The sequence below is a fragment of the Carettochelys insculpta genome, chromosome 30, assembly GCF_033958435.1.
Source record: "Carettochelys insculpta isolate YL-2023 chromosome 30, ASM3395843v1, whole genome shotgun sequence".
NCBI lineage: Eukaryota > Metazoa > Chordata > Testudines > Carettochelyidae > Carettochelys > Carettochelys insculpta.
In genome coordinates this window covers 12,399,387-12,422,199 of record NC_134166.1, presented here as the reverse complement: position 1 = coordinate 12,422,199, position 22,813 = coordinate 12,399,387, and the positions used below count along the sequence as shown (strand labels likewise).

Below are 22,813 nucleotides of genomic sequence, written 5' to 3'. Positions count from 1 at the left end.
CCTTCCATCTTTATCCAGTGTGGTATGGCTTAGTTTCTGTAGACTAGCTCTGCACCAGTCTAACTACATCATCTTTGTGGGGTCTGCCTCTCCTACTCAAACCGTCCGTTATGCCAAATACCAGGGTCTTGATTTTTTGTTTGTGGTTCATTCTGCAAATATGCCCAAATAGCTGTAACTTGCATCGTACAACCTCCTGCAGTTGGTTCTCTTTCAGCTCTATCTTCCTATAGAATTCCTCATTGGTGACCTTCTGCATCCACCCTACTCTCAGGATCTTTCTATAACAACTCCTCTCGAACACCAATATTCTTCTCTTCGAGTCTTTGGTTATCACCCATGTCTCACATCCGTACAACACGCTGCTGAATACACACGTTTTCAAGATGCGCAGCTTCGTTCCTAAGCTAATCGCTTTGCTTCTCCAGATCTTATCCATCGCCTTCATACTCACTCTTGCTTTCACTACTCTAGTCACTATTTCCTTCTTACAGTCTAGATCAGGGTTTCCCAAACTTTATATAGTTGGGACCTGATTTCTTTCAGTACCTTTTTTTGGTGGCCCAAAAATATAAACTCATAGCAAAAAAAAAAAAAGAAAAAGAAAAAAGAAAAATTGAATAAACAGTGAAAATTTATTCATAACAAGAATAGTACACAACAATAATTTGTATATTTTCTAAGGACCAGTATTTTTTTCCCCCAAGGACCAGTACTGGGCCACAGACCACACTTTGAGAAAAGCTAGTCTAAATCATATGTTATGTTGCTCCCCAGATGTGAACTTCTCTACATCATCTAGTTCAACCCATCTACACTGATCTTCCTTCCTATTTCCTTATCTCAAAATACCATTGGTTTTGTTTTATCGATGTTCCTAATCAGTCCATATCGCATCGCATCGCTTCCCTTCCTCATTTAGCACCATTCTCGCTAGCTTCTGCTCATCTTCCTCAATGATAACTATATCATCCACGATCCTCAAGTTGTTAATTCTTTTCCCGTGCACAGATATCCCTTCTACCTCTTCCTTGATCTTGTCCATCGCGCTATCTAGATGCGTGATGAAGATACTCGGTGATATCGGATCTCCCTGTCTCGTACCTCTACTTGTTCTAAACCAACTTCCCAACTCCCCACGTTTTCACCGCTGCCTCCACATTGTCACTGATATCCTTCAACAACCGTATAAATCTACTACCAGCTCTATACGACTCCACCACCACCCAAGTCGCTTTCTGAGCTATACTGTCAAATGCCCTCTGAAAAATCGATGAAGCAAGACTGAGGTTACACATCAGGAAAAGCTTTCCAACTTTTGGACCAACTGGTCAGGGATGATCGATGACAGTGATGGGAGACCTGCAGACCATGGGGTTCTCTGTGTGGCCCACCAGACATTTTGCTGGCAGGTGCCCATGCAGAGGCCTGCCAGATTCCACTGGTTTCCATCCACATGGGTTTTTTCCTATCGGTATTACTAAAGTGATAGGCACACAGCCAGGGCTCAGGAAGTCGGATGTGTGCTGACTGCACATGACATTGATGCAAGAGCCCTGGGTTCCCCTAGCATCCAATCAAAGCACACCTACAGTTCAATCTGCACACCCACAAACCTAGGTATGCAAGTGTAATTAGCAAAAATCCTCTTAGTTGTGACAATCTTGTGGCCCACAGAGATGCAGGAGGGCCACTAGTGTGGCCCACTCACCAGGGTAAGTTGCCCGTAACGGATTTAGGGTTACTTGCTCCAGCCACAGCCTAAGGAGCTGGATTTAATGACCTTGCATGGTCCCTTCCTGACCTGTGTGTGTCTATGATTCTATGGCAAGGGATCGATCAAGAGAGGTAACTGCTCTGTTAGATCTAGGGATCTGCTGTAGCATTTTATTCACCAGAGAGAGACTGGGAAGCATAAAAAATGGCGCACGCGATCCAGGACTGGCTCCAATCCACAGAGATCTCTTGGCCACGCGTACCTCCAGAGAACGTAGGCACATGGGCCAGAGACACAATCAGCCTTCTGCTTTGCTAGTGCAGCACCTCACATTGCGGCTGGACACCCCTGTACACGTGCTCAGTTGTGACTTCAAGACAGACTGCAGAGTCTATAAACCATTCCCACAGATAGGGAAAATGAGGCACCAAGAGATATTACTTGTTCTTGATCACCCAGCAGCAGAGTGGGGAACAGACCCCAAATCTCCCCACTCTTGGGCTCTATCCACCAAGCCACATAACCTCCCTCATTCCCTGTGGCACTCTCCCCCCCATCTAGTGGTCATGGGCCACATCTAGAAGTAGATGAGCTTGCTAGCAACCATGAGCAAACAGGGTCAGTTGTCCACAGAAACCTATGCTTTGAGATCTAGTGGTCTTTATTGCAGTTCAGCTGCCAATGCCCCACCCGTGGGCATGGTACTACAGGCTTGAAAGGCAGGTTTGGGATGAAGAGAAATTGAAATAGCAACTTAATGCTCGGCCAGAACTCCCCAGGAGCATCTGCAGAGCAAGCAGCTGTTCTAAGAGCTCACGTGCGCTGTGATGATTTAGTGACGCATGAATCTGATTTGCTTTCTGAAACCTATTCTCGAACGGCCTCCACCCAATGCAGACAGCCTTGGCTTTAACCCGTCTCCAAGTTCAACTTCGCAAACTAACCAAAGTGAAAAGTGCCTTTTTCCTAAGCCAGCAAAGCGAGGCAGAAGCACTTCTAGCCTGCTAAATAATTCAGCGCATCACTCATCAGTGTGTGCAAAACCAAGGCAAGCTCAGACAGTAAAGGCAAGTGCTGCTGCTGTCTGTAAGTGTATTGGAAAAATCCATGCTGACCTCAGTATTAAAGCACAGCTGCAGGAGCTTGCTTAAGGAAAATGAGATTGAGACTTTGTCAGATAGAGACGTCTACCACTCTACACATGTAGCTAAGCTTGTGGCATAAAAGGAATGCTGGAACGTGGGGATTAGATAATTCAAGCTGACAGGAAGGGAGCAGAGCTGAGTTAAAAGCAAAAGGTGCAAACTTAAAGCTGCCTGACTTGACAACTTCATTGTAAGAGTGTATAACCGTCACCCTCTCTGGAGGGAAGTTCCCAGGATTTATAAAACTTAAAGATACGATCAATGCAACACTGAAGGCAAGCAGAACCCCTATCGTGTTAGCTGCCCTCTGCTACTGCAGTACCTGAACACCTCACCATCCTCACAGCCCAGGAAGCAGGGCACTGTTAGCCTGTCTGTAAAACGGGTATGTGACTTGCCCCCAACAGGGACAGTACCCGACTCTCCCAAGTGTAGGAAGCAGCCCTAACCACAGGTCCATTTCTCCTTGCAGGCTGGTCATTCTGCTGCCTGGGGAAAGCAAGAGTTAGCTTCCTAGCAACTGGCAGCATTTAGGTGAAGTCTTTGAATGGCAATGTGAATAGCACCTCCAACACCTTCATACCGTGTCTACACATAAAAAAGTTGCACCAAATTAAGTCTGCTGATCTAGCTAAAGCAGTACAATCTCCCTGGATTCAGACTGCCTGCTCCCTGGTGGAAGGACTACCTTTTCATCCAGTTTGTCCAATGCCTAGTGCAAGAGGGTCCTGGCTCCTTGGCACTCTGGCAATACAAGTCATAAATAAAAACACAGGTTGAACCTCTATAGTCCAGCACCATTGGGACCTGACTGGTGCTGGATGAGAGAAGTTGCCAGGCCAGAGGAGGTCAGTGTTGTCTAGCACATTACCAACACTTCCACTGCTGACTGGGCTCTTAGAAGACATTTAGGGGTAAATTACAGCTAAACAACAGCCCAGATCACTGAGAGCCAGAACTGGGGGCTGGAAACAAACTTTTGGGACTGTGGGAAACCTGACCACATCCATGCTAAGTGGTCGTCCAGCTAACTAAAATCATGCTAGATTACGGATGTTGGCAGACGACAGAGTTCCGGATCAGAGAGGTTCAAGCTGTACTAGTATGTCTGCAGTTACAGCAGTGTACAAAGGGGTCTTTCAGCACAACTACTATCCACAAACTCATAGACATGTAGGGGTGGGAGGGACCTTGAGAGGGCCATCAAATCCAGACCCCTCACACTGCAGCAGAACTGTATAAATACAGCGCAGCAAATCCGTGAATATCCACAGGATCCACATCTGCAGCTACGCATGCGGATATCGATCTCATTTCTGTGGATATAAATTTTGTATCTAATTTGCAGATATTCATTTTACAGCCATCAATCATTTTTGCAGAGGCAGATGCAGATATCAAGTTTGTATCCATACAGGGCTCTACATAGAAATTGAAACCACCCCTGACAGGTGTCAGCCCAGCTTGGACTTAAAAACCTCAAAAGATTTGTATTTAAAAACCTCCCTTGGAAGCCAGTTCCAGAGCTTAACTCCCTTTAGAGTTGGAAAGTTTTTCCTAACTTAACCTAGGTCTCCCTTGCCCCAGATTAAGCTCGTTACTGTTTCCTCTGTGTTCAGTGGACACCAAGAACAATTGAACCCCATCCTCTTTATAACAACCCTTCCCGTGCTTGAGGGCCTTTACCAGATCCCCATTCACTCTCCTCAAGACTAAACTTGCCCAGTTATCTTAACCTCTCCTCACAGGTCAAGTTTTCTAAACCTCTGATCATTTTTGTTGCTCTCTTCTAAACTCTATCCACCATGTCCGTAACTGTCCTGCACCCAGAATTGGCGCAATACTCCAGCTGAGGCCTCACCAGCGCTAAGCAGAGTGGGATGGTTACCTTGGATGTCTCTTACACTTGTGTCAATATACCCCAGAATGAGATCAGCCTTTTGCAGAACTGCATCACATTGTTGATTCACAATCTGCGATCCACTGGAACTCCGAGGTCCCTGTAGCACCTGTCCCACTTCAGTCTTTGCCCACAAAAGCTATGCTCCAAAATATCTGTTAGTCGAAAAGGTACCACAGGACTTCCTGCTGGTCTCGAAGATACAGCCTAACATGGCTACCACTCTGATACTTGTAGCATTAGCGTCTCCCAAGCTACTCCCCCTTTTCCAGTTGTGAATTTGATTTCTTAATTCCTAGGTGAAGTATGTTACATTGTCTTTCCTGAATATCATCTAGCTCCTCCAGTTTGTCAAGGTCATTCATTCAGAAACAGATAGGAAACAGATTTGACATTACAGGGTGAATCTCTCTAATCCAGCACCCTGGAGACCTGACCTGTGCCGGATGAGAGAATTTGCTGGACCACAGGAGGTCATTTTCTAGCAACATTACCAACACTTCCATTGCTTGCTTGGCTCTTAGAAGACGTTTAGGGGCAAATTACAGCTAACAGCTCAGAATACTGACAGCCAGAACTGGGGGCTGGAAACAAACTTTATGAGACTGCAGAAAACTTGGCCACACCCATGATAAGTGGTCATTCAGCTAAATAAAATCATGGCAGGTTACGGATGTTGCTGGATGAGGGAGTTCTGGATTAGAGAGAATCAATCTGTATAAGGCATATTTATACCAACATATCTGCATCCCTGGTAGAGGCCAACCTCATCTAATGATACTGGCAGCAAATAACACCTCCTACACCAAACAATACAATCGAGACAAAAACCATGCCTAAACCAGACACACGGCTACTTTGAAAATTCCATCGTTAGGGGAGAAACCTACAGGGACAAGTAACAGCAGGAGCTTAAAGAGTCCTTTTAAACTTGGTTTGCTTTGCGGACCTTCGCAAGATCTAAACATCCAGCCAAGGGTGCAAATTATAGCCTCAGTATGGAGGAGCTACCCACAGCCACTCTCATACTGGCAAATCTGCCTAACAACAAGAAACCTGGAGAGAGACCTGCCCAAACCCTCCTTTGTGGTCCAACACCTTTAAAGCTTAAAGTCAGCACAGGCTGAGAAACAGCAGCAGTTTTCTACTGCCCATCCACAGTGGGGACTCCTCTACTAAGGTCAGACCTCAAAGCTATTGTCTGAAGGGTGGAGAAGTGTGTGCGGCTCATTAGGTAACAGTCACGCAGCAGGGGCTGCACCTCCAGTGGAGTCATTTTTCTTGCTTTTTATGTACCCGAACGCTCAAAGCATGTTTTACAAATACGAAAACCCCGCAAGAGAGTTTGACTAAAGATCAAACCACAAGAAGAGCCATCAGCCTGGATCAGACCTGAGGGACCTCTCGAGTTTGGTATTTGGTGAGAACTCAGGGGGCCCATCAAGTCTGGTAGCCTGTTTCCAGAGCGCGGCCAGCACCAAATGCTTGGGAGGACATGGCATGAAACACTCCGCAGCTGGCAGGAACGAGAAAACCTGACTCCAGACATGCCTGCCTCACTTCGGGGTGTGAGTTATAAGATTTATATCCCTTCTCCTGGGATAATTTATGGGGATCGCAGTACTGATTGTAAGTGCTCTGGCTACTCCTGTTAGTCACAACCATGGCTAATCCCTTTCTATCTAGCCCGAATAACCACAGACCTCAAAGCACATCACAAACCAGTATCATTATCCCCTTTTCACAGAGAAGGAAACTGAGGCACAAGGTGGGAAGAACCTTATGTGCTTATATTGTCCCCCATCACTGCTGCATCTCATGATCTTCAGTGTGTTTATCTCACACCACATGTACAGTAGGACACCACAATTATCCCTTTTGTACACTGGAGGAAACTGAGTAACAGAGAGGTTAAGGCTACGTCTGCACAGCAAAGAAAAACCCACCCAAAGCCCAGCTCATGCCAATTCACACAGGCTCAAGGAGCCTAGGCTGTAGGCCTGTTTCACTGCTGTGTAGATTTCCTGGCTTGGGCTGGAGCAGGAGGGTCCCAGAGCCATGGAGAAAAATGATCTACAGGGAGAAGAGAAAAGGCCAAGCAACAATCCCAGGCTGCTGATGCCTGTGACAGTCTCCCACAGACTCGCTGACTTTAAGGTACTATCACAATCCCCTCCTGCACATTGCAGGCCACAGAATCTTGCCCACCCACTCCTATAACAGACTTATAACCTCCAGATGAGTTAAAGTCCTCAAATTATGATTTACAGATTCATTATCTGTACTGCCTTAGTCATGGACCAGACCCCTACTGTGCTAGGTGCTGTATAAACCAGACACACTTGCAGTCTGAGAATTCATACCAGCCTTTAGGTAGGAAACATTCAATGCACTGGCTCCCTTCCCCACCACTTCCACAGCCTCTGGCTGCAGAATGAGAGCTGCCTGCCCTCTACTGCTTTGCCAACAACAGCCGAGTGAAACTGATCCAAATCATGTCCGTTTCGCGGCTGACCAACTATCTGGGTGAATGTGACCAGCGTCTGGATGCTATGGTTCTATGGCAGCCTGGCAGAGCCGTCACCAGAGGCAGAGGCACCCAAGCATGGCTGCCTGCCTGTAGATGAAGGAAGACAGCATTGCACTGTCAGCTTCACCACTGGAAGGCTTAACTTCCCAATCTCAAGGGCAAGAAACTCTTCTCCCGAAAGCTTTGGAGCAATACAGATCAGTGACATTTTCCTGGACTAGGAAGTAGCTGAAAACTGGGGGGCTAATTATCACAGGATATAAAAGCCCCTCCCACACAGGGGGCTGTCATGAGTTTGAATGCCCCCTTTGCAGCAGCAAGGGAGAAATGATGTAAGGTGGGGGGATTCAGTGGAAATGTAACACACAATTTGCAATCCCCTGATGAACTGTGACCCGGGACAGGAGGGGAAAAAGATGCTTTTACTGTGTCTGTCTTTTGCAAGACACGCCAACCCTCCCTGTACAGGCACAGAGCCTGGTTCTCCCAGCAAAGTGCCACATTTGCATTTTGTTCCTATGTGAATTAAAACTTGGTCTTTAGCAGGGCAGGACAGGCACCTGGGAGCATGATCAAACCCCACTGCCCAAACCGCCAATCCCTGCTCTGGGCCCCTGCAGCCCCAGCTTGAGGGACACCTGCCCCACGCTGAGACTGAGCGGCTGTAACTCGGATGCCCTGACAGCAGATCTAGGGAACGCCTGCTTTAGAGTCGCCTCCATGCAACAGTCCTCTGCCATGGCAACAGGCTCCCCATTGGCCAGCTGGAATCCCTGGGAGCCAATGGGGAAGCAGCCTGTGTTGCTAGGCTCTCTGGGATGCAACAGGGACGATTATGCCCAAACAAAGCGTGAAACAGGAGCGGGGCAAAGAGACTCCAAAAATACCCGCCTGGGAAGAGCCAGATCTCCTTCCAGGAATGCAGGGCTATAAATAAAGCACTCCCTGCTCAGCCGACTGCCCTGGAGACAGTGGGGCCCAGGCCCTTGGCACGGAGCCACGAAGGGATCAATGCAGTGCCCACTCCTCTGGCAGCACAGCGCCACCCGGGTACAGACAGGCACCAGCAGTGGGGGCGGGGCACAGAACGACAGCTTCACCTCTCCCCTCACATGCTACCACAAAGCACTTTGCAGAGGGCTGCCACTGCCCACCTTCCCTCAAGTACCCCCATCAGTCATGTCACACCCAGGTGGGGGGTTGCAATCCAGCTCCCACACGCCCATGATTCATTGTGGGGATCCCCAGCCACTCCCAGATGCTCACGACCAGAACAGCCCCTTGCTCTGGCATCTGCCACCAGCCACCTCCAGGTCTGAGCACCCAGTGCTGCAGGGCACTCGGGAGTGCAGAACTCAGCCATTGACTCACTTAACAGGCCATGTCACCGTGCTCTCCCAGTTCTACACCCTGGGCTCTTACCAGGAAAAAGGACCATGAAGCAGGAGTTTCTGGCAGAGTCAGGCCACTCTCCCACAACCATGGCTCTGAAGTCTCAGCATCTGGGCATCTAACTTACAAACTAGAAATTCTATATGCCCACTGGAAAGTGCTACAGCTCCCCCTGTACGCTCAATCCACAGAGGAGCCAAATCCGCTACAGAGCGGAGGAGCTATGGCTTTAGCGCCACTGCAGCTGCTCACCCTTCTAGTTCCGAAGGTCCCCAGTTCAATTCCCCAAGGTGGCAGTCTTACACACACTGACAGGACAGACAAGCCACCTTAGCTCTACCCCCATCTGAAACACAGCAGCACCAAAAAGTTTTCCCCTGCCTCATAAATCAAACAAAACTTCTGAGGGAACAACACCTGGAGTCACCATAGCTGGCTCCTCCACACCATCTGCTTGGAGGGCTGGGGCCACCAGAAGCAGACATGCTGTGAATATTCTTTGGGCAGAAAATGCTCCAGTACCACAGTGATGGAGCTGCAGTATAAAACTACAAAGACACGTGTGTCCAGAAGCACAAATGTCGAAGAGAAAGTTAGAGACGCCCCTCAGAGCAACGTAAAGTGCAAGTGCGCCCTCGTCCCCTTCCTCACACCCCAGACAGCTCATCTGGTTAAAAGGCAGCTGCTTTAAAGCCATGTTGTGACCCATTAAGCAGCCTGTGAGCCCTCGTGCGGCACGCACCATGTCGCATTGGAGAAGCCAGCCAGAGGATGAGGGCATATGTTACAATGGTTTACAAGTGTGTGTTTAATGAGCAGGTTAATCTGGGACCCAGCTGGGTGGGGGGAGATTCCTCGCATTGTTGTTGGGGAGGCAAAAAACACAGCGGCCTGATTACAGGGAAAGTTGGTTTTGTACACACAATGCTGTTCACCTGCAGAACTCACCGCCACAGGAGAGAACCAGAGACTGAAAAAGGATTAGAAATGGAGATAACAAAATAAAGTATCACAATTACATTATGTGGGGTTTTTAAAGCATAAGGGATAGGAAAAGCAATGGTTTGGGACATAAATCTGCCTCTCTGGGGGTCAGGGGGCAAAAACCTGGCATGGTTTAGCACTGCGCTTATTATTGTGATAGCCGATGCAGAAGGCCAGGTCACAGACCAGGCCGCCTCATGCTAGGTGCTGTATATTATTGGAGGTATTACAGTAGCATGTATGCCTAGGAACCCCCGGTATCAAAAAGGCTCCTGTTGTGCTAGGCGCTGTACATTATTAGGTGTATGACAGTGGTGCCTAGGAACCCCCAGAATGGAAGAGGCTCCCCCTTGTGCTAGGTGATGTATATTAACTATCTTACAAGAGTGCCTTGGAGCCCCTAGTCATGGACCAGGACCTTATTGTGCAAGGTGCTGCACATTATTTATTAAACAATACTGTAATCCACCTAGGAGCCCTACCAACAGATCAGGATACCACTGGGCCAAGAGCTGTATATTATTGGTTTGTTAGATGCATTATGCAAGGACTCAAGTGCCCCAGCCACAAGCAGGTCTTCCTTGTGCTCGGTGCCAAACAGACACAGAGCCAATGGACAGTCCCTACCCAAACAGCTTCCAATCAGTTCCTGCGAACCACACACCACCTAGGCTTGTTTTATGAAGAAGCACTTCCTCCTCTTTGACTGGGCAGATAGTACATTCCCCAGGCAACCCAGATGGGCAGAGTTAAGGTGATTTGTGTGCCCCCGCCACCCCACCCCCCAGTGTGTGCCTGCCTAGGATGGGCTCAGATACCCACCATCACATCCTAATGGGACTGGCACTCTCAGGGAACTCTGAGTAAAATAGCACCATGGCTCAGGGCATAACCAAATCCTGCAGTGTGGACTGTCCACACGCCCTACAGAACTTTGAAGAGATTGTTTTTTATCTTATGTACCTAGGTGGCTCATACCACAACAAGACCTGAGCTCCTCAATCTTTTTAATGCCCCATGAGGCCACTATCCACCTGATGTAGATGGGGAAACTGAGGCATTCAGCAGCTAAGTGACTTGCCCAATGGTATACAGGACATATGTGTCGGAGCAGGGAACTGAGCCTGAGTCTCCCCAGTCCTCAGCTATTGCTCTAAGCACTGGGATGGCTGTCCTCTCAAAGCTGAAAATTCTAGCAACTCTCCAGCCATCAAGCCAGGCGAGCCCCAGACTGCCACCTCCCACACTGAGACAGAAAGATCCCCTGCCGATTAACCCTTAAAGTGCACTGTCAGCCACGGTGGTTCCAGGAGTCCCTTCCCATTATTGCTGGGGAAATAAGGAAGAGGAGGCAGACAGGAGATAGAAACCATCCCACTGGGGGAACTGGGTAGGAAAGATCCACTGGGTGAAAGGAAGAGCAGAAATGGCAGGGGGCAGGCACAGAGACTGGGACAGAGGAAAGAGAGAAACTCGCAGGGACTGGTCTGTGGTCAAGGGAGGGAAATGAACACTCAAGATGACATCAAGGCCACAAGTTCTGGAGTAGCTGAGACCTGATCAGCCCACCAGAACAATGACAAACCCAGCAAGGTCCAGGAAGGGAGATGGCCTGAGCCAAGGCCCAGCTATGAGACGTAGGCTCGCTAGCAGGTCCAGAACTTCTGAGGTGTCCAGCCAGGCTCACATGTAAACCAAACAGTCTTTTGCTCTCCCCCCTTCCCTAGGAACAACAACACTCTCCAACCTCTGAATGACTGCACACTCGTGTGTGTGTGTGTGTGTGTGTGTACATACACCCTGCAAAAGCTCCAATGGTCGCGTCTTCTTGCTGCACATCATCCCAAGAATCCTATTTCTTTGCGCCTCTGGGAAATGAGGTCTTCACTGCTTATTTCTACTGGGAGACTCTATGGCCAATTAGAGAACTGGCTGATGTGTGGCTCTATAGACCCTCAGGCATGGTCTATGCTGGAGTTGTCCCAACAGAAAACAGCTTACACCGAGTGCCTATACTAAAATGTAGCTCCCCCCAATGTAACTTGTCCAACTCCACCTCCACAAGAGGTATAGCACTTAGTAGGCCAATGTAGTTAGGCTGATGCAGCATCAGTGTAGATGTGGCATTGCTTACATCAACTGTTGCTGCCTTTCAGAAGCTGTCCCACAATGTCTACTACATCAGTGTAAATGCCCCTCATGAGGACACAAGCTACAAGAAGCGTAGCAAGGACATGTAAAACTGATTCCATTACTGCCGTTGCTGTACATCGACATAAGGTCGTAGCATAGACTTGCCCTCAATGAGGGAAACCAAGGACAGTCCCGCACTTAAAATGCTGCAGCAGACCCCTGAAAGAGGCTCTCCCATTGGCACAGTTAATCCACTTCCATGAGAGAGACAGTAGCTACAGCAGGGGTTAGATAAGGATATTTGCCTCACTCAGGGGCATGGACCTTTTCACATCCTTGAGCACTGTAGTTATGGCAATGTCTGTTTATAGTGTAGATTTGGCCTTGTTAACCAAGACAGCAAGGGACTGTCAGATTTAAAAACCTCAGTTTTTGTTTGCACCTATTTCACCCAGACATCCCCAAACACGGACCTCTCCCTCTCACCCAAAGTGCAACTGGACCTACACCACCACAGCACACAGAGCCTGGCCAGACCTGCCCACTGATCTGCACACACGCACACACAATCGCCACACAGGTTCTGTCCAAACTGGATCCCCTCCATTCCCGACTTGCACCGGCCTACCCAGACCCCTCACCCTGGATCCATGCCACAATCCCTATTCAAACACCTATCCCCGCAATCCCTCATTTGCATTACTCCAATACAGACACCCCACAATACAAGTGGAGAAAACAACCCACAGATGCAAATACCCCAGTAGAGTGCAAGCTTCACTCCAGACACACATACACCCCAGCATCAAAAATGCCACCCAGACCAAGCTCACCTATCACCTCCCAAAGCTTGGGAAGGAATCAAAGTGGGGCAGGTATGATCAGTGAGTGATACCTGAGATGGTGTAGGGCTAGGGCAGGAGAGGTTGTCAGGATTACAGAGGGAAGTGAGGTGGGAGGGAATCCAGGTTCCCAGAAGTGGGAAGTGGTCTAGGCTCCTTCGAGTAGAAAAATGGGCTACACAGTTAGGGGAGTGGGGGGGGGGGCAGGGGAGGAACACAGATTGGGACAGGGTCCTAAGCAATGTGGAGATGTCTAGGAAGTGTCACAGAAGATTGAGTGCCACACAAGCAGTAGAGGAGAACATGATGAAGGTATCTAAGGAGGGGCGGGGGAAAATAAGGGTCTGCAGGTAGCATCAGGAGAGTTTCTGGTGGCATCAGAATACAAAGAAGCTTCCACTTGCTTTTGGTGGGTGACAAATGTAACAGGGTTCCCAGGATCCAGACATAAGGAACACCCAAGTGGGACCAAGGATAACAGGGAGCACACACAGGAAAATGCTGAAAAGGTGAAAAAATGCAGTGGGTAGATTCCAGGTGGTCCTCAAATGTGGGCAAGATCGCTCCCAGGTGTGGGGGCTGGGGTTCCTGTGGGCGATTTTTCATGTGACATTTGGAGAGGACAATGCTTTGTAAGAGATGAGGCTGGAGTTCCTGGGTGAGGGACAGGATGCTCCCAGAGGCTGGGAGGGCAGGGAGAGAGGAGGCCTAGATGGTCACATCTGTGACACTGAAACCGGCCAGGATTCAGGAACAGCTACAGTACACAGGGGCTATGAAGAAGGCAGAGTTACTTTCGAGGCAGGTGCAGTAAGCAGCAGAGGACTGCTTTCTGGGTGATGGGCTCCAGGGCTGAGTACAAATACTGTGGGACAGGGGCTCCAGAACAAGAGGAAAGGCCTCACTTTTGTTATGGTGAGTTCCAGGGCAGGCAAAGCAGAGGTGAGTCAGTTCCCATGCAACAGTTCCTGGGGTAGATATAGCCAGGAGCAGGAGAGGGGTAGAGGAGAAACAGGCTAGTTCCTAAGACAGGTTGGATCTGGGGCATCAGCTGCCAGGAGGAAAGATTTGAACCATGTACAGCAGGGTATTATTGGGGCAGACAGGGCTTCTAAGTGCAGCATCCAAAGGGGGGAAGTCAGTTCCTAGAGGGAATTAAGGTTAGGCACAGCAGAGTGGTTCCAGACAAATGAGAATTCAAGCAAGGAACAGGGACCCGCCTGATCTCGCCTGTGACAGTGATGCCAGACAGGACAGGGTAGGAGTTGGGATAGATGGGAGCCCACCCACGGCAGTGGCCTTGGCAGACAGCTGGGTTTCTGCAAGAGCCAGGGAAAGGAATATTTTTTGGAATAGACAGGGGCCTTTGAGGACAGACGATCAGGATACAGGCAAAAGAAGGACACAGAAATATGGTGTTCTAAGCAATGGGTCTCCAGACAGGGCACCTGCAGGAGCAGGCGCAGTGGCTACAGCCAGGCCCATCTCACCTCTAGCAGCTGCCCTGACAGAAGGGAATTCAAGATAGGAGCATCCAGACGGGGAAAAATCCCAGGAGAAATCCAACTAGGAAAAGATGAAGGGGGCGTTTCCTATTGGGGTTCCTGGGACGGTCTCGCCTGTGGCGCGGGCCCTCGGGGGCAGAGGGATGGACGGGGGGGCAGGTCCCTGCAAAGACGGAAAATGAGGATCCTCGCCAGGGAAACACGGGGCTGGGCAGGAGGAAGGAAGCAGGTCGCGGAGGACGAGGGGCCAGGTCAGATCTCGGACGGGGGGTTCCGATCCCGGAGGCGGGAGAGGCTCCGGTCCAGATCGCGGGAACGAGGAGAGGAAGTGGGTCGGTGCCGGGCCAGGGCGGGCCCCAGGCTCGGGGGAGGGGCCGGGGCAAGGGGAGGGGCCGGTCTGGGACAGGGCGAGGCAGAGGGGCCGGGGCGGACCCCAGGCTCGGGGGAGGGGCCGGGGCCGGTCGGGGCCCAGGGAGGGGCCGGTCCCGGGCCGAGAGTGGCGGCAGCTCTCACCTGCGGCAGCGGCCCTGGCGGAGGGTCTCTGGCGGGCCCGGCCCGGCGCGGGCGGAGGCAGGTCCCGGTCCCGGGCCGCTGCGGGCGGCGCCCCCCGGCGGCGGGTCCCGGTCCGGTCCGGCGGCTCCTGCGCGCGCCCCGGGATTTCCCAGTAATGCAACAAAAAATGGCGACCACAACAAACCGCCGCCGCCGCCAGGGCACCGCGCATGCGCCGCGCCGGCCGCCCACGTGACTCGGGCCCACCACGGTGGCGTGCGCAGGCGCGCGGCCGGCGGCGCACGTGACGAGCCTGACCAGAACGGAGCTGCGCATGCGCCTGGCGGAAAGAGCGCGTGACCAGCACAATCAAAGCGTACGACTGAGGCGCCGTTTGACCTCGTCATAAATTATCGCCGACTGTGTTGCCTCCTCAGCACTGTAATGCCAGAGCCCCACCTCTAGCCGATGCGCAGGCGCTGTATCCCCTTCCTCCCGCCCACACACGGCACACGCCACAAGAAGCCGGGGAGGGGGGGGGGGGGGGAAGGCGCTCATTGCGCGTGCCCCTATCCAGCCAATCAGTAGCTCCACCCTTTCTCTGAAGGGCTTCCCCCGTTCCCGGGGTGAAGTCAGAATTCTGAGGCACTAGCCCCGCCCCTTACACCAGACCACGCCCCCATTGGCCAAGGCCCCGCCCCTGGTGCACTCACCACCAGAAGGCCTGGGCACAGGGGCATGTCTCCGATTAACCATGCCCCCCGCACCAGTGGCTCTGCCAGTGCCCCACCATTCCCCCTCCCCCCAGGGCAAATCCCCCTTGGGAATCCCTGCTCCAGCCCCCAACACTTGCCCCTCGATGGGCAAATCCAGGGACAGACCACTGGCTTCCCCCAAGACGAGTTCCAAACCCCACGCCCAGCCCTGCCATTTTTTGCAGGCAGAGCATCCCCACACCAAGTGGGGAACAGGGCAAACAGCCAGGGTGACTACCTGTGCATGTGAACTGCCTGCCCACCACACTCACAAGCCTGCCACTATCATTTTCCCATATTTTAATAAAAATACATCTGGAAAAAAAAAATCCACGAAGCAAAATACAAATGAGTCCTGTAGGGGAGAGGGAAGGTGGGCAGCGAGACAAACCCACAGCCAAGAAGCATGCCCAGGGCCAACACAGGAGGCTCCAGCAGTTCATGGGATCCAGGCTGAGAGTCTGGTGATAAGGAGCTCCACTGAAACGCTACTTCTTCTGTTTGGGGGGAGGTCTGGAAAAGAAATACAAGGGTGAGACCCACGCCCCCAAGCAGAGCCACAGGGCCAATCCACCCCCCCATGCCTACATGCACATTCCCAGTGGAGAGTACACGGACATACCCCAACTCTTCTGCTGGGCAAACCTTGCCATTCTCCCCTTCTTGCACCCCCAACCTCACATTGTTGTCACAGCCTACCTGTAAATCCCCACCACCACAGCATGGTCTCGCTCATAGGGCTCCAGCGTCAGCTGCTCCTGGGGTTTCATGTTCTCCTGCTGCATCTTTTTCACCTCGGAGGCAAAAACGGCCTCGGGAGCTGCTGTGGAGTCGATGCAGTTGGCCTGAAAGAAGCAGTGAGCACCTAAGCAGCTTTCCCCTGTGATGCAAGCAGTCCTGTCACTGGCTATCCCCTCCCAGTGCCAAACGTCACCTCTCTGACAGCCCAAAACCTGCCCCCACAGCTGAGCCTCCTCCTCCAGGGACACAAGGTGGCCTACAGTCAAGGGCTCGCAGTAACTGGCTCCACCCCAGGAGGCATCCCTCACAAGAGACAACTGCAATGTATGGTGCCTGCAGCCCAAGGAATCCAACATAGGCCAGAGGGCCCAGAGCCATCCCACAAAAAAAAAATCCCACTGCACAAGGACTTTGGTGCAGGGGAGCTACCCTTCTTATGTGCAGCACCTTGCACACCAGGTGTTTCCCATAAGCTAAGAACTTGTGCAGCCACCTAGGAGATTCAAATGCCGCCTGGCTGATTAGCAAAGTGCCCACAGTGAGCAGTATGTGTTTCTATTGGTGGTGCACATCCATACATGTATCAGCACATGTAACAAAATTTATTCCACAAATGGATGGTAAAATTTTAGATGGAGCATTGCACCTGGTCCTTCATTCTTGGCTGGCTCTTGGGAGCTACTGCAAAAACTAAGAGCAAGTGCCCAAGAAGGTCTGTGCTGAGTGCAAAGACCAGACAGCCCACAGGTCCCAGCCCTAGGTCACAGCGAGGGGCAGCAGCCGGGCCCAGCTTCCGTTACCTTGATGGAGATGACAAAGTGCCCTCCGTTCTTCAGGAAGTTGTGAGCATTCAGGGCCACAATGCGGGACTGGTCAGGCTGGGCCACATCAGCAAAGATTACGTCCACCATCCCTGCCGGGAGAAGAACATGGATTAGATGCCAGCCTCCACACCATTTGCTTGGCCAGGTGCAGGTCCAGGCCCAACCCCTCAAGGGGCATCCAGCTGCTCAGAAGACTCCCAGACTGCAGCTGGGGAGAGAGAACTCTGTGTCCCTGGTGCAAACTGGGACCATCAGCCTGGGCCCTGTGCATGGCAGAGAATCACACTTGGTAACTACCCACTGCTGTTCTGTGGCAATTACAGGTCCCTACGCCTGGCAGGAGACACCTCGCTCTGTAGCTACCTCCCCACACACTGCATCATGCTAAGGGTCATTTCTAACAGCAGGGGACAGGAGTTACTAGACCCTGCTGCCGGGGAAGCCCAGCGCCCTCACCAATCAGCATGCGGTACTTGTGTGGGTGCCGTGCATCCTCAATGACAGGGATGATGTTGGTGCGTTTCTTCGCCACGTTGATGAGGTCACGGCCCGAGCGATGGGAGAACTCCACTGCATAGACCAGGCCTTCCTGGGTGCGACAGAGAGCTGGGATCAGCCATCTCCCCCATGGGTAGTGCACTCCCCACCCCTTATCTCCACTGCAAGGCAGTCAGACACCATCCTCTTTCAGCAGAGTCAGGCCCTCTAGATTCTTCACCACCGCCACCCCCCCAGCTCCAGACCCAGCAGTAATTCTGGAGGGAAAGGCCCCTTACCGGCCCCACGATGTCGGAGACATGCGAGACCGTGGTCCCTGAGGCAGCTCCCAGGTACAGAACCTTGGCTCCTGGCTTGATGTGGATCTGATCGATGCCACCCAGGATGGCTGCTGCCAGCTTGGAGCGGAAGGGGTTCCAGGCGCGGTACTCCACCTTCACCTCGCCATCCTGCAGAGAGAGCACTGGGGTCAAAACTGATTGGCTCAGCACCCAAGAGGGGCTGTGAGTATGCTTAATTGTGGTATACACACACACCCCGCCCCATGGCCTCTCTGCTGTGACAGCACCAGTCCAGACACACCTGAGCAGGCCGGCACCCTCATAAGAATGGCCATACTGGATCAAACCAAAAGTGCATCTGGCCCAGTATCCTTTATTCCAACAGTAGCCAAAGCCAAATGTCCTAGAGGGAGTGAACAGAACAGGGAATCAAAGTGATCCCTCTCCTGCCATCCATTTCCAGCCTCTGACAAACAGAGGCTAGACACACCATTCCAACACGGCCCTGCCTATAACAGCCACAGGTGTACCTGACCTCCATGAATTTATCTCGTGCTCAAACCATCATAAGGCTTCCTACCTCCACAGAGATCCTCTTCTCCCCATACACAGACTCGCCGGGCACCAGATTCTTCGTCACTAGCGCATCCTCCTTCCCCCTGCAGATGAAGACGCCTGGGATGGGGGAAAATGGGAAGTCATCAGAGCAGGGACAGGCAAGCTGGACAGGGCAGGGGGAACACGCCCGGTCACGGGGAGGAGTCGAATGCCCTCGTGAATCATGAGGGGAGCTCAGTAAAACTGCCAAACCACAGATAAGCCATGTAACTTCCCAAACACAGTGTCTCGAACACTGGATAGAGCCCCAGTCAAGAAGGACTGCACCTGGCAGTGAACCCCAAGGCCGAACAGACCATCTTGGCCACATGAGCCCACTGGCCCTGGGATGCAACACTGTTATGTCTCATGCTGCGCCACACCCACTGCCTGGCTGGTTACCTTCGTGCCTGTGGGGTTCCACCGTCACCTTCTTGCCTCCTTTAAACCCTCCTCGGCCGCCCCGGCCTCCTCCTCCACGGCCACCCCGACCTGGGCCACCTCTTCCACGGAAACCGCCACCACCTCCTCTTCCTCGGAAACCTCCATCACCTCCGCCTGAAGATTTAAACCCGCCGCCTACAAGGCAGAGAGGAGACGAAGTAACACACACATCACCCTGTATGGAAAGTGGGGGGTGGCACAGCAACTGTTCACTTCAGGACAGGCTGGGAAGTGGACAGAGTTGTCCTTGAGATCACATGGGTGGAAATGACCCAGGCAGGAGTTTGACCAAGGCCTCCTGATGGGCATGTGGTAGGACGTGCTGTCCATGCAGCAAGAGAGCCTGAGCCAATGACCACTGTGCGTGCCAACCTGGACTGAGGCATTGTGGGAAAACAGACACTTCTCCCAGCATGCATTGGAAAGGGAGGCTCTGCAGACAGAGCTGCAACAGTTGGTGTGGCATAACCAGGGAGAGGGGGTGGGAAACAGCCAGAAATCAAGGCACAGGTGCTCAGCCTGCATCACCAAGCTCCCTTCAACACAGAGATGCACACGGAGCACTTACCTCGGCCTCCCCGGAAGCCCCCTCGGCCTCTTCCGCGGTCCCCAAACCCACCACGCCCCCCACGGGGGCTGAAACCTGCAACCAGGAGACAGAGCTAGAGATTGTAACCCACCACGGAAAGATACAGAGATCATCCTGCACTAAAACACCACTCCGCACCACTGCTCCCCCACCAGGCACCCTCCCCCCCCCCAATACTCTTCCTGATCCTCCATCCCTTCCCAGGGACACGGGCCCCTGTCCCAACACCCCGGTTATCCCAACCCTACCCACCTGACATTCCGCATTCCCCCTACCCTCAACATCATTTCATCCCACCAGTCTGCCTTCTCAGAAACACAATCGCCATGGTACCCCCTCAAACAACCTCCATCTTCCCAACCCCAATCTGCCAGAGACAGCAACCTCTCAACATACACCCCTCCTGACATTTGCTCCTCCCAAGCGTCAGGCCATGCAACTCTTCACCACTAATGCCCCCCAACTGCACCCCTCTGATAGGGCATGGCACCCTGTCCCCCAGCACATGGAGACAACCCCACTACCCCTGTATCTGGATGCCAGAGACCAACCCCACTAGCATAACCCCCATGGATCACCACCCCATGCCAGCCCTGCAGGCCCCTCTGACATACTCTCTCTGCAGGGACATGGAGACCACCCTGGGGTCAAGGCCACGCTGCCACTGACCAACCTCTCCCCGGGACACAGAACCCCCCCCCCCACCTTCCTCACTGACTGCTTTCCCATAAGCCCCCCCAGGAACACAGGCACCCACCACAGCCCTCCTTCCTGACCACTCTCCCCCCAGGCCCCTTGGCTAGCAGCGATGCAGGTCGGGGGAGCCCAGGTCTGGCCCCTCCAGTCCTCCTCCCTGACCACCCTCCCCCAAGGCCCCTCCAGACCAGCCTCCCACTGACCGCCACCCACCCCCCAGGACACAGGCACACCCCCATCCTCACTGACTGTCCTCCCCTGAGCGTACCCCCGGGAAAGGGCGCCCGCATGCCCCCCTCCAGAACACACCCCCATCGCCTTCTCTGACCGCCCTCCCCAAGCGCCCCCCCAGCGACCACGGCCCCAGAACCCCTCCCCCGCTGACCAGCGCCCGTCCGGGACACACGTGGGCGGCCCGCGCTCACCCGGCCTCATGCTACTCGCCCAGCGCCGCCAGCCGCTACACTGCGCACACTCGGCCAGTACCTACTACGCAAGCGCGGCGGCGCGCAGGGAAGAGGTGATGTTGCGCATGCGCACGCCAATTCCCTGCCCTTCGGGGGCACCACGGGAAATGTAGTCTCCCGGCGCCGGTAGAGGGCGCATGCGTGTAGTACTCCCCGGCCCATGCCTGGCCCCCACCCTAGAGCTCGGTGTGAAAGACCGCCCCTCCCGCCCCCTCCTTATCGGGCGGATGAAACCAAATAGAAGACGGGGGACAGGATGCCGGGTGCCGGGCGCAGCACCTGCGCTCCTGGGTGGAACCGTCCGAACTGCCTGCCGTGGCACCCTGCAGAACAGCCTGCTAACCTGCGGAACTCCTTGCCACTGTGATCGCAGCACATTAGGGACCCGAAAGGAGGCCCGGAGAAACTTATTGCCTATTAGTCAAGGTGCCCTGGGCTGTGACCGCCCCCATGCTCTGGGGTACCCTACCCTTCTGACTCCCGGAAATGGGGAGGGGAAGTTGCATGACTGCAGAATTATCCTGTTCTGTGCACTGCCCTGTGCCTTTGTCAGAGAAAGGTAGATGGACCTCTGGACCCAACACAATAGCTCTAATGTATGTCTAATTCATCCATGAACGCTGACAGAGATAGCCATGTTAGTCTGTAGTCTTATCAAAACTAAAAAGCGTTCATGGAGCACTTTAAAAATTAACACAATAGTTTATTATGTGATGAGCTTTCCTGAGACAGACTCACTTCTTCAGATGAGAGGAAGTGGGTCTGTCCCATGAAAGCTGATCACCTAATACATTATTTTGTTAGTGTTTAAAGTGCTCCATGACTGCTTTTTTGTTTTTTTTGTCCATAAACCCTGGAATTTTGGACCACAGAAAAGTCAAATTCTCCAACAAAACAAGAATTCTGAAATTTACTGTTGAAAAAATGAAATAAAAATTTCCTGTGAAACACAAATGTTCAAATGTAGTGCCAGATATAGCTTTTTCAAAAAAAAAAACCCTGTATTTTCCATGAAAAAATTCTGACATAGCCAGTTAAATTTTTATCAATTTCTGCAAAACACAAAGTTCCAAACTTTTAATGCAACGCATTTTTAGACTTTGTCAGAAAACAGAAGTTCTGAAGTTTCCCATAAAATTAAAAAAACAAAATTGCCTATGAAACACTCCAAAATTTCCCACAGAAAATATTCTAAAAAAAAAAAAAAAAAAAAAATCAAAATTTCCCATAAAGTAAAAATTCCAAAAATGTCCAAAGAAAAATATGTCCCCTAAAAGTGAAAAATGTTCCACCAAACAAAAATTCAGACTTTTTTGTAACATTTCAAATAAAAATTTTCCTGTAAAACAAACGTTGTAATTCACTCCCAAAAAGGCCCCACAATGCCCTGTAATAACAAAACTGTAAAATCTCCCACAATTTTTTAAATATCAATATTTCCCAGGATTTCTTTTTAAATCATACTTTTCTGAATTAAAAAAATAACTCTGAAATTTCCCCTGGAAAAAATATTTATTTTTCAAATGTCCTGCAACAACATTTCCAAAATGGCCATGAATAATTCCCACACACCCCCACCCCAACCACCCATGACAATGCAGTTGCCCTGCGCTGGCATAAAAGTGGTTAAAAGCAGCCTGGGGCCAGGGGTGTCACAGAAGACAATTAGGGGGTGTGGTTCACAACAGCCAATCAGGGCTGGGTTCAGCTGTATAAAATGAGCTTCTGCAGCAGTGATGGGGACACTTGTTACAGGTTGGTCTAGAGGGGGAGTTGAGTGTGCACTAAGTGAGTGATCAGGCTGGAGCTAGGAAAGGCAGGGTGAGTCAGGCAAGCTTTGGCCTCTGTAATCCTTGGCTAAGGCTAAACAACAGGGGTCTGGGTGACCCTAGGGCTGTAGGGAAGTACCTGTAGTAGGTGAAGGCTGTAGGTCTGTACCCCTTGCCAATGAGTGGCTGTTTGTCCCTGGGGTAAGATGCTAGATGATGATTGGCAGTGGATCACTGAGGTAGGGGGGGACTAGGGGTAAGGAATTACCTGAGGTGGAGAGTGTGGTCACTAGCAGAGTAGTGGCTCTGGTCTCAGGGGCAGTGTGGAAGGGGCCCTTCTGTAGGGTGGTGAAGGTTAGATTCTGAATCTTAGTGGATGAGATGCTGGCTGGGAAGAGGTCACTGCAGTGCAGCAGTTTCCAACATGCTATGAAACTGTCGGTTCTCCCTTGCTGTGGGTCCTTGTAGAGCTGCTGTGGGTGGGAAGAGGAGGGACTGATGCCCTTGTGCCA

The 22,813-nt window shown here is 51.8% G+C and overlaps 2 protein-coding genes across 2 annotated transcripts in view; both read right to left on the bottom strand.

Moving 5' to 3' along the window:
• Positions 1-14,872, bottom strand: part of LOC142003573 (dual specificity tyrosine-phosphorylation-regulated kinase 1B-like) — a 30,444-nt gene extending 15,572 nt beyond the window's left edge. Inside the window, exon 1 of the mRNA XM_074980634.1 lies at positions 14,662-14,872. Within this exon, the coding sequence (XP_074836735.1) occupies positions 14,662-14,872 (211 nt within the window). The remainder of the gene's footprint in view (positions 1-14,661) is intronic.
• An 806-nt stretch (positions 14,873-15,678) lies between these two features.
• Positions 15,679-20,539, bottom strand: FBL (fibrillarin). Its single transcript, XM_074980899.1, has 9 exons — positions 20,491-20,539; positions 19,349-19,423; positions 18,739-18,915; positions 18,320-18,414; positions 17,737-17,907; positions 17,417-17,549; positions 16,937-17,049; positions 16,095-16,240; positions 15,679-15,908 (listed from the first exon to the last, which is right to left on the bottom strand). The coding sequence occupies exons 1-9, from the start codon at positions 20,498-20,500 to the stop codon at positions 15,884-15,886; spliced, it is 945 nt and encodes a 314-aa protein (XP_074837000.1). The 5' UTR covers positions 20,501-20,539; the 3' UTR covers positions 15,679-15,883.
• Positions 20,540-22,813: the final 2,274 nt, after the last annotated feature.